Raw genomic sequence first — 13971 nt, forward strand, 5'->3', positions numbered from 1 at the left:
TACTGGTGTACACCGCTTAGAGAGTGCTTGCACTTAAAGCGGTATATAAGTCTCATAAATAAATAAATAAATAAATAAATCCTTCTTAGAGAAAAATCAGGAGTGCTACCTATCTTGAGTTTCCAAAGATATGACATAAATCTAATGATTTCCCCAAAAATATACCCAAGCTACAAAGCATGTGTTCAGCCATAAACTGTGTTGGTGCATTTATTTCTACCAAATTTGTAGAGCCACATTATCTTCTTAATGCTCAGAAATTCTTCAATACTACTGAAAAATAGTGTGACAAGATCACACAAGGGAAGCGCAAGTCATTTTTCACCATCTTTTGTGGCAATAAGATTGACAAATATATTTATTCATTGCTTTATTTTCTCTTTTTAAAAAATTATATTGCTGAACATGGTTAAGTAAAATTGGTCAGCACCACGGTGAGAACAAAGGTCCATGTCTCCACTCTTCTCTGTGTTCTTAATGGTCCAATCAAGCAGCATTCAGACATGAGGTAATAAGTGTCTGAAACATCTGGAATGTCTAACGAACTAAGAGTGATAGGATACAGCAGTGTTTCCCAAACTTGACAATTTTAAGGCATGTGGACTTCAACTCCCAGAATTCCACAGCCAGCGTTGCTGGCTGTGGAATTCTGGGAGTTGAAGTCCTCATGCCTTAAAATTGTCAAGTTTGGGAAACACTGGGATACAGGAAAAACTGCTGATCTTATCCCATTCCTATTTATATATTTTTAGTGCTCAACAAGACAGAAGTTTTTATGGAAGAGACATAGGACATAGAAAAAATATTTTAACAAATCACATTAATAACATCTGTAACATTTTCTTTCTTCAAAGTGAAAAATTAAAAAATGAAATAGAAGAGAAATGTGCCACTTTTTTTTTTTTCCAACAACACTTGACCAAAAACTAATTTCAAGCTAAGCCAAGTATTCTGATATGGAGTTTGTGCTGGAGTTTGAAAATTCAACAACCTTGCTCCCTGGATTGTATACAAAGCGAGTTGTTACTTGGTGCTGGTTTTCATTTAATTTCCTTCTTCTACTCTTTGCAAAAATTCAGTTTGTATTCTTGTGTCACATTTTGGAAAGAAAGAAGAAAACATTCCCATCTAGAAAAGGCAGCGTGCCAAAACATTTGAATTAATCTGTATAAAGTAGAATGCAAGCTGAAAGCCTGAGAAATCTAAGTCACTGGAAATTTTCATGACAGTTACCCTAGGAAAAATACATAATTATGTCTCATCGCAGTATTAACTTCCCAGTTGGCTACTGGTCATGTCAGAGCCTAGAGGCACTGAGTGTGTGAATTTAGGGTATGCCTTAGCATAAATGTTCTATGGCTGAAACCACTGTAACCAAATTCACTTGTTTTTCAACCACAAGGCAATCATGTCACTGGAAGCCATAACTTCTGTGGGCTAACAACATCATTCAGTTTCTCTTTGATCCTCAGGAAATGCCTTTTGAACTCCAAGCCATCACCCTGTGTGGAAAAGGAAGGGGGGGGGGAGAAAAAGCTTAGCTTCAAAATATCGATCCTGTACAAAATACTGCATTCTGACCTATTTAGCCTCCTATAAACAAATAAGAAAAATATTACCTAAAAAACTTTTTTAGAGATTAGAAATGAAAGGATGATCAGCTCAAATTCTTACTAGGTAGGTAGGAAGATAGTATAAATGTACAGTTTAATCATTTTAATAATCGTGGATTTATAAACAATGTTTTGATATGTTATACTAGAAGCTGCTTGGTGTCCTATAACTGAAGCAGAATATAGGTAGTCCTCAACTTACGATCACAAACTGAGGCCAGAATTTCTGCTGCTATGTAAAGTGGTTGTTAAGTGACTTCTGCCCGATTTTACAACTTTTTCTGCCACAGTTGTTCAGCAAATCAATACCGTTGTTAAGTGAACCATGCAGTTATTAAATGAATTCACTTCCTTCCATTGCCTTTGCTTGTCAGAAGCCGGCTGGAAAGATCGTAAATTGCAAATTTGATCTCAAGATGTTGCAACCATCGCAAATACATGCTGATTGGCCCAGCACCCAATTTTTGATCACATGACCGTTGGAACGTTGCAGATTATAAGCGTAAAGACTGGATGTAAGTCACTTTTTTTTTAGTGCCTCTTTAACTTTGAATGACCACTAAATGAATGGTTGTAACTTGAGGAGCACCTGTAGAAGCACTGCTATGATTATTACTACTTGTTTACTTTGTAAACAAATCTATTCCGCATGCAAAAAAAAGTTTTCTTCTGCCTAGGCTTAGACATATTTGCTAAAATAGACTTACCTTTGACAATCGGAAATCCACCAGAATTTTCTCATCCATTTCCGCCAGGTTGGCTTTGAAAATTAGTTTGTTGTTTCTTCGGTCCATGGTTGATATGGTGACCTTTCAATGGAAAGAATTATTGAGCAGAAGGGAAGAAATAATGTTAAGTCTTCTGGGGGAATTGCTTTCTTGCTGTGATGGGGCTGACAGAAAGTCTCACAATATATAATAAGCATTACAGTCGTGTGTGCTCTTTCCTGAAGCACACGGCAGCCTCATAAATGGTTTTCTCCCAAGCAATATTCTTGAGTCACTAACTCAATCACAAATAAACACCCTGAGAGAAATAAAAACAGGACTGACCCAAAGTCATCCAGTTGCCTAAGGTAGGACTAGAACTCTGTCTCCTGGTTTCTAAGCCAGTACCTTAGCCATGGCAGCAAACTGGCACGTTTGTAATTATAATATGTAATAATATAATAAAATTAGTAGTAGCTAAGAATTGCACAAATAGCACCCACGTGCAGTTCTAACTAATTACTTATTCCTTTGCTTATTCAACCAACATATATATATACTTCAAGGTGTTACTTTTATACCTGGTTTCTGCAACCTGTCCTCCAGATGTAGCCCATCTTTTCACAAACCTCCTTCAAGATTTGATAGGACTGGTCAGCATCCAATTTCAAAAAGAAACGGGTCATCCTCTTTACTAGACGTTGCCAGGGGTTCTAAGAGAGAGAGAGAGAGACAAAGCAGAAAATGGCAGAAACTGATCAATTCAGCTGATTTGCCTGGAGCTAATGTGATTTCCAACCATTAGTTGTAACATCTTCACTGAAACTATGAATTTATCCTTTAGTTTTGTTATTTATTTATTTATTTTATTTATTTATGACTTATATACCCCTTTAAGTGCAAGCACTCTCTAAGCGGTGTACACCAGTAAGCAATGTATATATATATTTACATTGCCCCCAACAATCTGGGTCCTCATTTTAACTACCCTGGAAGGATGGAAGGCTGAGTCAACCTTGAGCCGGTGAGATTTGAACCGCTGACCTGCTGAACATAGTCAGCTAAAGTGGCCCGCAGTACTGCACTCTAACTGCTGTGCCACCTCGGCTCTTTCATGGTTATGGTGTTTTGTTTTGTTTTTCAAAAGCATTAAATTCCAAAGCAAAGGATGGAGTTTAAACAGAACAGGAAAACACAATATAAAGTTCTCGGCTTACGCCCACAACTCGGGTCAAAATTTCTGTTGCTAAGCAAGGCAGTCAAGGAAGTGATGCCTGATTTTACAATGTGTTTTTTTTTTCCCCATAGTTGGGAAATTTTTAAACGAATCATGCAGCCATTAAGCAAATTGAGAATTGCTTGTTGGAAGCTGGTTGGGAAGGCTGCAAATGACAATCATGTGTCCCTGGAATGCTGCAACCGTTGTAAATTTACCCCAGTTGCCAAGTGCCTGAACTGCAGTGATTTGTCAGGGCAAGGATTGGCCGTATGTCACTTTTTTCAGTGCCTTTGTAACTCTGAACTGCCACTACATGAATGGTTGCAAGCCAAGAGTTTCCAGCAGTGATTTAAGAACAGAGCGAAGCCAAGCGTTCCATTGGGCAACCTTACCTGTGATGAACCTGGAGTGCCTAACAGCTGGCTGTTCAGCAGCATATGCTCAGGGCGGGTGGGTTGAGAGAAGCTAATCCCTTGCACCAATTTCTCGATATTGCCTGGGCTGCTATCCCACAAGGAGAGCCCAGTTCTTGGTTCTGGCTGGGATTTGGAACAGATCTTTTTTTCCTCACTGCAACAAAAACAGATCAGGTTCATCACAAGGTTAGTGTGCATCAGTTTTCTAGTTGTCCAGTCTCTTCTTAAAAGCTTCCCGTGTTGGAGCATTCACAACTTCTGGAGGCAGGTTGTTCCACTGATTAATTGTTCTAGCTGTCAAAGTAGTTATCGTACTTTCAGAAAGCATAGTTTTGTCTTCGCTGGACTGTAGTAGCCTTTGTTTTACATAAGACTATTAAGCTAATTTTGCATACAACCTAGTGTTTCATTTCCCCCCCCCCAAAAAAAAACTATTCCAAACGTAAGCATATTCCAATAGGATCATCACTAACCAATCAAAATATACAACCAGCACTTCCCAAATTGAAGATTAATCCAGACCAGCCAACTATTCAAAAGGAGCATTTTGGTTTGATAGAGAAGACAGGCAGAACATTGTGATGGTGCAAGCCCATCAGAACCTGGGAGAGCTGATGGCCTTCCACTAGCCTAGGACCAGCATGCTTGATAAGCAGCATTGCTGCAGGATTTCAGGCCAGCAATTTTCAAGCCTGACTAGAAGATTCTACAGATTGAACTTGTGTCAGGGTTCCGACTAATGAAGCACTTCAAAGAACTTTCAGGCATGTTTCCTGAAGTCTTTATTACAGAGCTACAAATTGCCGGTCACCATCATGGACGTTTTGATGCCAGAATCTGACTTCCTCTTGCTGGCATCAAACTTTTCTTGCTAAACCCCTCCCTTATTTTGCAGTCACAAGTCACATTATCCAATTAGTGTGAAGGTCAAAAGTTTACTTCCTCTTTCTTTCCTGGGCTTTTTACCCTCCCCCCCCACTCTAAGCTATGTATTAACCCAGTAAATACCAGACAGTTTTGCATATACAAGAATATACAGTATTTGCAGCATTGACAACTTGTCAATCTGTACTCCACTTCTGATGTCCAATCCTGCCTAGAAGAATGTCCCAAATTCCATGGTGTCAGCCATGGTTCTGTTGCCTACATGTATCCTAGGGAACTAATGAGAACAACTCACACCTCAGAAATGTACAGAAACTGTGCTGTTTCTCTGAAGTTAAATATTGCCGATTACTAGACACTATAGACACACATAAGGGTGTCTTCACCTGTGTGCATCTTTTACTGGAGAGAAATCCATATCTGATCTAATGTGTTTAGAAAAACCTCCTGGAGAATCGGAAGGTCCTCCTGAAGAAACCCGAGACCGTTTTATGCCTACAAAGACAGAGATGGCATGATTAGGATCTAAACAAAAGCAATTTAAGTTAAATTAAGCCTTTCAAGGCCAGGCTAGAGTCTGCAGCTCTCTAGGGCTGTTGACCAGCTTAAATTCAATCAATCCATCTTTATTATGGTCACAGACCAGCAGATTCAAGCTTCTTGAATGAGAAGCAAAAACAAAGTCCACGAAAAAGTCACAGACTAGCTGATTCAAGCTTCTTGAATGAGAAGCAAAAACCAAGTGCTTGAAAAAGCACTTTTGGGACAACCATGATCTGAGTGACTGGAAATCTCAATCTCCATAGACCAAAACACACTCACCTTTCCTTAAAGGTTTTGTGTACCATCTGTCTTTTTTAATGTCTGCGATAGTAAGCCTGGATGAGGGGCTTTCATTTAAGAGTTTGAGGAGCAAGGCTGCAAAAAAGAATAATAATAATAATAATAATAATAATGAAGAATTAAATGGTACAAAAGCAATTTCAATTAAAATACTCTAACGCAGCGGTTCTCAACCTATGGGTCGCGACCCCATTTGGGATCGATCGCCCATTTTTCGGGGGTCGCCAAAGGCGGCGATCCGCCATTTTTTGCACGCCGCGCATGCGCGTGGGGGCAGCGCCGCGCATGGGGGCGGCGCCACACATGCGTGTGGGGGCAGTGTCGCGCATGCACGCCGCGCATGGGGCGCCGCCGCGCATGCGCGCCGCGCATGGGGCGCCACCGCATATGCGCGCTGCGCAGGGGGCGGCGCCACGCATGCGCCTCGCACATGGGGCGGCGCCGCACATGCGCTTCGCACATGGGGCGCCGCTGCGCATGCGCATCGCGCAAGGGGCGGTGCCGTGCACGTGCCCCATGCATGGGGGTCGTCGCGCATGCGCGTCACGCATGGGTCACCGCCGCGCATGCACACGGCACATGGGGCCCCGCCCCCATGCGCACGCCGCCACGCATGCGCGGAACGTTTGTGTGACGGGGGGTTGTGTAACGTTGAGAAGCACTGCTCTAACACAAAACATCTTCAAACAAAAGTTTTTAACACTGGATTTGCAATGTTCTTTGGATGACGAATCTGAGTGTGTAAAAAATAAAGCTGGGTTTCTTCCAAAAGGACATTACAGATCAAGGGAGGGAGAAGTCAGAGATTATTTCCTGGTTTAAAGACAAAGATTATTCAATCCGCTGAGGTACCGAGGGGCAATGAATCAATCTTCTTCCATGGGGAAAGATATGTCTTTCTTTCTTTCCAATCACAATATTCTTGACAAGTATCAGCAGGCTGGTCCCAAGGCAATTCTGCAAGAAAGAGAACATTTTTTGAGCCAAATTTAAGAAAAACACAAAATGTTACCCAGAAGACTCATAATTAATCCACATTCCCAATGTATAGATATGTTGTTCGTTATAGAATGGAATGGAGAACAGAATAGAATAGAACAGAATAGAATAGAATATGGATAGAATAGAATAGAATAGAATAGAATAGAACAGAACAGAATAGAATAGAATATGGATAAAGTAGAGTAGAGTAGAGTAGAATAGAATAGAACTGGAAGGGACCTTGGAGGTCTTCTAGTCCAGCCCCCTGTTCAAGCAGGAGAATCTATACCATCTCAGACAGGTGATTGTCCGGTCTCTTCTTGAAAATTTCCAGTGATGGAGTGCCCATGTTTTATAAGAATTCCCGTTAAGAAAAGGAATTAGACCTTGAGTAGCTCTTACCGCCTGCCAACATTGCAGTGAGCACGATTCCACAGGACCAAACATCAACCGGCTCAGCATGGAATTCTTTCTTTTTCAGGACTTCGGGGGCCAGGTATGGAAGCGTGCCGCATATCTTGTTCAACAGTCGCTCAGAGCCGTTATATTTAAATACCGTAGCGAGCCCAAAGTCTGAGATCTTGAGGTTGTCTGCACAAAGCACAAGGACACTGCATCATCCTTCACGCTGGCTGAATTCAAATGAAATCACCCAAAAGCGCCCAGGTTAACCCAGGAAAATTCCAGGTGGCTGAAGAAGCGGCAAAGAGATCTCCAGGTAAAGAACAGAGGTGCTATTTCCAGCATTTCGCTCATGAGCTAAATGCAGAGATCTTCAAACTTGGCAACTTTGAGACTTGTGGACTTCAACTCCCAGAATTCCTCAGCCAGTTTTAAAGTTGTCAAGTTCAAAGACCCCTGGCTTAATGAATAGATTGAGAAGGGAGGAGAAGAACACACAAACCACAGGTGGGCTCGACTTACAACAGCTTCTTTAGTGACCGTTCAAAATTAGAACGGCATTAAAAAAAGTGACTTACGGCCGTTGTTCACATTTATGATCGCTGCGGCATTCCCATGGTCACATGATTTTTCCCCCGTTCCCCTATAGTAGTGGTTCTCAACCTGTGGGTCGGGACCCCATTTGGGGTCGAACGACCATTTCATGGGGGTCGCCAAACAAGGCTGTCCGCCATTTTTTTCCCCTTTTCTTTGGCCACGCCCCTGGCACCCGGTGATGTATAAGTGGTTGGGGGGTCACCACAACATGCAGAAATGTATTATGGGGTCACGGCATTAGAAAGGTTGAGAACCACTGCCCTATAGCCCTAAGGTTTTAGGATACAGAAGAAAAATTGCATACCTCTTGCATCAAGTAGCAGATTCTCTGGCTTAATATCCCGATGTGTCACTCCTATGCTATGGAGGTAGACCTTATAAAAAAATATAATTCTAGTAATTCTTTTCGCCCCATACCAACTTCAAAATAGAATGCGAGAGAAATCAGTGAAAAGTCAGCATAAAGAAACTCACCACGCCAGCGATTAACTGGTGGAAAAATTTCTGTGCTTCTGATTCTGGCATGCCGATATCAGGTTCTGACAACAGAAAAAAAATAGAATAATAACTTTGTCACTTGGAATGTACACTAATCGGCATACGTTAAAATGAAATTTCGTTGCATTACAGCTCTCAAAAGGTCACCACCTCTGATATACAATACATAAATGAGAAAAATGAATAAATAAATATGGAATTATGCATATTTGTTGTTAATTGCAAAGTTGTGTCCCACCCATCGCGACCCCATGGATAATGTTCCTCCAGGCCTTCCTGTCCTCTACCATCTTCTGGAGTCCATTTAAGCTCAGGCCTACTGCTTCAGGGACTCCATCCAGCCACCTCATTCTCTGTCGTCCCTTCTTCTATTGCCCTCAATCTTTCCCAGCACTAGGCCCTTCTCCAGTGAGTCCTTCCTTCTCATTAGGTGGCCAAAGTATTTGAGTTTCAACTTCAGGACCTGGCCTTCTAAAGAGCAAATTATGCATATACACTCATATAAATAACACCTTATTGTTATGCAGACAATAAAATAATCTGCATCTTCAATAACTTCTTTTCCCCACTAGAATTCTGCATTTTAAGACAATATGGCTGGAGATGGTAATGCTAGTAGAGAGAGTAAGCTTTAGAAAGAGGTATTTCATTCTGCAACTTGACTAATTTGTATTTATTAATTTGCAGCCCATATTGTTTCAAAGCGACTCTGGGCAATTACACCATATAAACATTAAAATTAACCATAATAAATATGCCTAACCCAGGGTAGGCAACCTTGGCTCTTTTATGACTCGTGGACTTAAACTTCCAGAATTCCTGAGCCAGCATGGTTGGCTCAGGAATTCTGAAAGTTTAAGTCCACGAGTCATAAAAGAGCCAAGGTTGGCTACCACTGGCCTAACCCAATAAAACAACAATAACATCAAAGTAAAATCATGGACAGAAGATGGAGAAGGAGAATTAGCTCTTAATTAACCTTCTAATCTGGAATCTTTTAAACTGATATTAGTTTACTTTAAGGCTGGCTTGCTAGAGATATATTTAAATAACCCTGAAAGAATAAGACAACATAGTTGCATTTAAACCAGGTCCTTATTGGAGAGGCAGTTTTACATCGCAAGCCTTTAAATTCTTCTATATTTTCAATTTAAACTGAACCCATGCATAAGTTGCATAAAATAAGCAACATATTAAAAAAGAGATCATCTATTTAACTAACTCCTCTGCAAGCAGAGATGCCTTTTCTTCAATCACCTTGCAGAAATGGCTTCATTTCAGAATGCCAGTTTTTTTTTGTGTGTGTGTGTTTTTAATAAGATACATACACAGTGCTCAGACACAATGAAAATTGCTTAGTTTAGTTTTGGCATGTTATCGAATTCAACCAACCATGTTTTATACAGCAAACAAGCCACAAAGAAGCATATAAACTGGGTTTTATAAATTGTCCCCTGTAGACAATTTAGCATGGAGGGCTCTTGTCTATAAAGTCTCTAAGAGTCGGACACGAGTGAATGGTTAAAACAAGAATAAATTGTCCCACTGGGAAAAAAAAATGGGAAATAGATCAAGGCCGAACTAAAATAATCCAACCAGTTTGAGTTGGCTTTCTTAGAGCTACGTAGGAATCCACACAAGGTTCCTTCGTAGTAAAATAACACTACCGTCCCTAGACTGCACCGGATCTCAGTCAGGGTGGCCCCCTACAAATTCTCCCATACCTATTCGGTCAAAGAGCTCGCCCCCCCTGCAATATTCGAGGAAGAGATACTGAATAGTGCCTTCTCTTCGGTGTCCATAGAATTTCACAATGTTCTCATGATTCAACATTTTGTTGATACAGATCTCCTTCCTGATCTGTTCCGGACATTCAACAGCACATTTTATGTCCACCATTTTCACTGCCACTGCTTCCTCTGTGCGCCTATTCACAGCGAGTTGAACTCTGAAGAGGAGACCAAAACAGGGTTGCAAATTAAGTCTTCTACCCTGGAAATTAAGATCACTATAGCTTTGCCCGCCACCCATTTTTCTTCTACAGAAAACAGGGCCCCCTAACTTAAAACAGCATGGTTTTCCTCTTCCATAATTCTTCAATGTCGTGGATTACAATTTGCAACTCATCCTTTTTCTACAGAAGGGGTGTCAAACTCAATTTCATTGAGGGCCGCATCAGCATTGCGGTTGCCCTCGGTGTGTGTGTGTGTGTGTGTGTGTGTGTGTGTGTGTATGTGTGGCCAGGGAGGGTGTAGCCTTCTGGGTGGGCGTGGATGGAGTGGGTGTGGCCTACTGGGTGGGCATGGCCAGCTCTACATCGTTCACGTCAAGGGTGCCTGTGGGGGCCTGGGCAGGAGTGGGACAGATCTGAGGGTCTCTGGCAGAAGGGGGTGGGACTGGGGCAAGCGCCAAGGCATGGTCCATTTCTTCAATCCTCACAAAGGGTGACACCTCCCTAGCATGCACCCAGGGGGAGGGGCTGACATGGCAGGGGCCGGTTCCTCACTGTTTCTAGACGGCCTTGTGGAGCTCAGACTGAATGCGTTTCAGTATAGATGCCCACCATAAAATTGTACATTGGCTCCTGGCCGGCCAGGGCCAAGGCAGCGGGGGCCGTTCCCTCACTGTTTCCAGGATGGCTTCGTGGACCACATGAAACCACTTCGCGGGCTGCATCTGGCCCCCGGGCCTTGTGTTTGACATGTCTGTTCTACAGGGTTTATCTGAGCTCCATGTTTTATGCATTCACATAAGCTACTTACTCTCCATAAGCCCCTTCACCAAGAGTCTGCACTAAGTCCCAGTCTTCCACAAACGGCACTGCCATTTTCACAACCAGCACATTTGCTACAAATATTTGAAAATAAGAAGGAATTTATTTATTTAGCACATGTATATAGCTGCCCATCTCACAAAAACATGACTTATGGGCAGTGTACAATGTAACAACAGATAAAAACTCCACATAAATACAATAAATATATAATGCCAAGAATTACAAAATATGGCTTCCAGATTCTCATTAATCATATATATATTGCATTTTTCAGTTCATTTACTTCTTCAGTTCATTTACTAGTAAACAGAAGTAATTATAGATAAGCAACCCAGGAAGGTGAATCTAAGATATACTTGCTCATGTGAATCTTGCACGAGAAAAAAAATGCTTTGGAAGACACAGCAGAAGAGAAACACTTGAGCCATCACAAGCTACTCCCTCCATAAATAAAACAAATTCAATCTGTGGCCCAGAATCCATTGTTGATGCAACCTACATACACATTTTTTACATACTGCAAGAAGCAATGCAACCTTCCCCAGACCTGAAGACAGACTGATGAAGGAAGGACAGCTCCTGGTTATTTCCATCCATCTTCTGGACCAGGGGTCTTCAAACTTGGCCCTTTTATGACTTGTGGACTTCAACTCCCAGAATTCCCCAGCCAGTGTGCCTGGCTGAGGAATCCTGGGAGTTGAAGTCCACAAGTCACAAAAGGGCCAAGTTTGAAGACCCCTGCTCTTTCCTATAAACTCCCCAGCTGCACCATCAAGAAGCATGGGAATTACACTCTAGTCTCTAGAGCAGTTGATCTCAAGCTTATGTTGTGTCGACTTCAACTCCCAGAATTCTCCAGGCAACATGGCTGGGGAACTCTGGGAGTTGAAGTCCACATCTATAAAAGTTACCTTTAGGAGCCATAGACTTACTAAACTGTAAAACCTGTTTAGTAACAAGTACCCGGGTGGCCAACCAAATCCAACCAACCCAAAGCCTATCCCCGTCATCCAAAGAGCACCAGCCAGGCACACAGGTGCAATTAACTGCAGACTCGGGTCCACATCTATAAGTTACTGATCAGTCTTGGGATGGGATGGGGTGGTCCCTAAAGGGAGACCCCCCAAGCAACCCACTTGCTCAACGAGCAGATAAGGCTAAGCGTTGGGAGGGGGGCGGTGGGGGGAGAGCTGAAAACGGGAGAAAGGAGCGGAGTTGAACATACAAAACAACGGAGCTGCCTTCCCCAACCGGGCGCCCCCTTTGCTTTGCAACTCCCAATTCAGCTGGGGGGAAATGCAGCGAGCTCCCGCCGCCCATCCAACCCAAGGCAGGTCGGGAGGGCGCCAGTCCGGCCTGTCCGTCCGGAGACCCTCCCGGGACAAGCTCCCCCCCTCCCCCGACACCAGCCTCTCCCCTCCCTCCGCTGCTCGGTTGTACCGACCGCCCGAGTCCCGGCAGCTCCTGCCTGGCGGCGCCCGCCTACCCTGCCCGCCAGCGCGCGCTCACCCAAGCCCTGCTCTTCCGAAAACGCCGCTTCCTTCCCGCCAAGGCGCGTCGCAAGCCGGGCGCCCAGCAGGAGGATTCCGGCGCCGGCTCCGCCCCTTCCCGGGCCGGAGCTGAAGGCGAAGGCGAGCGGAGCCCGTACGTGGGCGGAGTTGTGGCGCGGGATGCCCGGGGAGAGCCTGCCTCCCGCGTGCCCCGGAGCTTTTTCCCCCCCTCCAAATTGGCAATTTAAAAAAAAAAAAAAAAGACTTGTGGACTTCAAGTCCCAGAATTCCCCCGCCGGCATAATTGCCTGGAGAATTCTGGGAGTTGAAGTCGACACAACTGTAAGAGTGCTGAGCTTGAAAACAACAATTCCCCCCCCCCCGCTTCTTGACGGTGCAGCTGCGGGGTTTATAGGAAAGAGGATGCTAGACTCCCGGGTTACACCAAATTGCTGCTTCTTGGTCCAGAAGATGGATGGAAAGAACCAGGAGCTGCCCTTCCTTCGTCGGTCAGGTCTGGGGAAGGTTGCATTGCATCTTGCAGCATGTAAACAGTGTGTGCGCGCGCGCGCGCGTGTGTGTGTAGGTTGGATCAACAATGGATCCTGGGCCAGATTGAATGTGCTTTATTTAAGGAGGGAGTAGCTTGTGATGGCTCAAAGCCTTTCTCTCCTGTGCCTTCGAAAGCATCCTTTTTTCTCTTTTAGTAACTTTACAATGACTAAAGGTAACTTTTATCGAACTGGACTTCAACTCCCAGAATTCCCCAGCCAGCATAGTTGCCTGGAGAATTCTGGGAGTTGAAGTCGACACAACATAAAATTGCCAAGCTTGAGAAGAACAACTGCTCTAGAGCAGTGTTTCTCAACCTTGACAATTTTAAGGCATGTGGACTTCAACTCCCAGAATTCCACAGCCCTAGAGTGTAATTCCTACCCTCCTTGACGGTGCAGGTGGGGGCTTAAAGGGAAGAGGATTCTAAATTACCAGGTTACACCAAATTACTGTTTCTTGGTCCAAAAGATGGATGGAAATAACCAGGAGCTGCCCTTCCTTCATCAGCCAGGTCTGGGGAAGGCTGCATTGCTTCTTGCAACATGTAAAAAAAACAAAATTAAAAAAAAAATCTTGGCAGTTGACGTCTGCAAGTCTTGAAGTTACCAAGCTTGGATACCCTTGCTTTAAGCCTTGGGGGGATGGGGGTCTCCTCTTTGGGAGCAGGTGGAAAATTCCCTGCATCTGAGCTGAGCACCTTGGAGCACCAAGAGTGATCTCCCAGGCAATGCACACCATCAGAATCTCCAATTTCAGGGCTGCTGCTTTAGATTTTAAGAGTACCCCAAGGCATCAGATGGGGTGGTTGAGGATCACCTGTTTGGTTTTAAGGTACCTGGAGCAGACATTCTGCTTTTGCTTCTAGTTTAATTTCTTAAAAAAGTTGGGAGCAAGGGTTATTTTTTTTCCCAGGCTTTCATCATATTTCCCATCATCTGAATAGGGCAGGTAAGGAAAGCAAGCAGGTAAATCAGGCAGAGGTGGTCATT

General features: G+C 43.5%; 1 protein-coding gene across 2 annotated transcripts; it reads right to left on the reverse strand.

Moving 5' to 3' along the window:
• Positions 1–357: 357 nt before the first annotated feature.
• Positions 358–12777, reverse strand: CHEK1 (checkpoint kinase 1). Of its 2 annotated transcripts, none has more exons than XM_039356502.1 (13): positions 12447–12777; positions 10924–11008; positions 9946–10109; positions 8138–8202; positions 7968–8037; positions 7067–7255; positions 6536–6640; positions 5663–5758; positions 5227–5335; positions 3932–4109; positions 2902–3033; positions 2321–2422; positions 358–1502 (listed from the first exon to the last, which is right to left on the reverse strand). In XM_039356502.1, exons 1-13 carry the CDS (start codon positions 12727–12729, stop codon positions 1407–1409), a joined length of 1674 nt encoding a protein of 557 aa, XP_039212436.1. In that variant the 5' UTR covers positions 12730–12777; the 3' UTR covers positions 358–1406. The 2 variants fall into 2 exon arrangements, with proteins under 2 accessions (XP_039212436.1, XP_039212435.1); XM_039356501.1 differs by having other exon boundaries at positions 9886–10109; positions 12447–12773.
• Positions 12778–13971: the final 1194 nt, after the last annotated feature.

The sequence above is a fragment of the Crotalus tigris genome, unplaced genomic scaffold (assembly GCF_016545835.1).
Source record: "Crotalus tigris isolate CLP2741 ecotype Arizona unplaced genomic scaffold, ASM1654583v1 scf7180000018825.4774228, whole genome shotgun sequence".
Classification (NCBI taxonomy): domain Eukaryota; kingdom Metazoa; phylum Chordata; class Lepidosauria; order Squamata; family Viperidae; genus Crotalus; species Crotalus tigris.

Excerpts from the sequence above, each read along its gene's own strand:
- CHEK1 (XM_039356501.1), bottom strand. The coding sequence starts at position 12,729 with ATGCCGGCGGGGGAATTCTGGGACTTGAAGTCCACAAGTCTTTTTTTT. Across the intron at positions 2,423-2,901 it reads GGACAGGTTGCAGAAACCAG|GTCACCATATCAACCATGGA; the intron begins GTATAAAAGTAA and ends TTCCATTGAAAG. Across the intron at positions 1,503-2,320 it reads TGGATTTCCGATTGTCAAAG|GGTGATGGCTTGGAGTTCAA; the intron begins GTAAGTCTATTT and ends TTTTCCACACAG.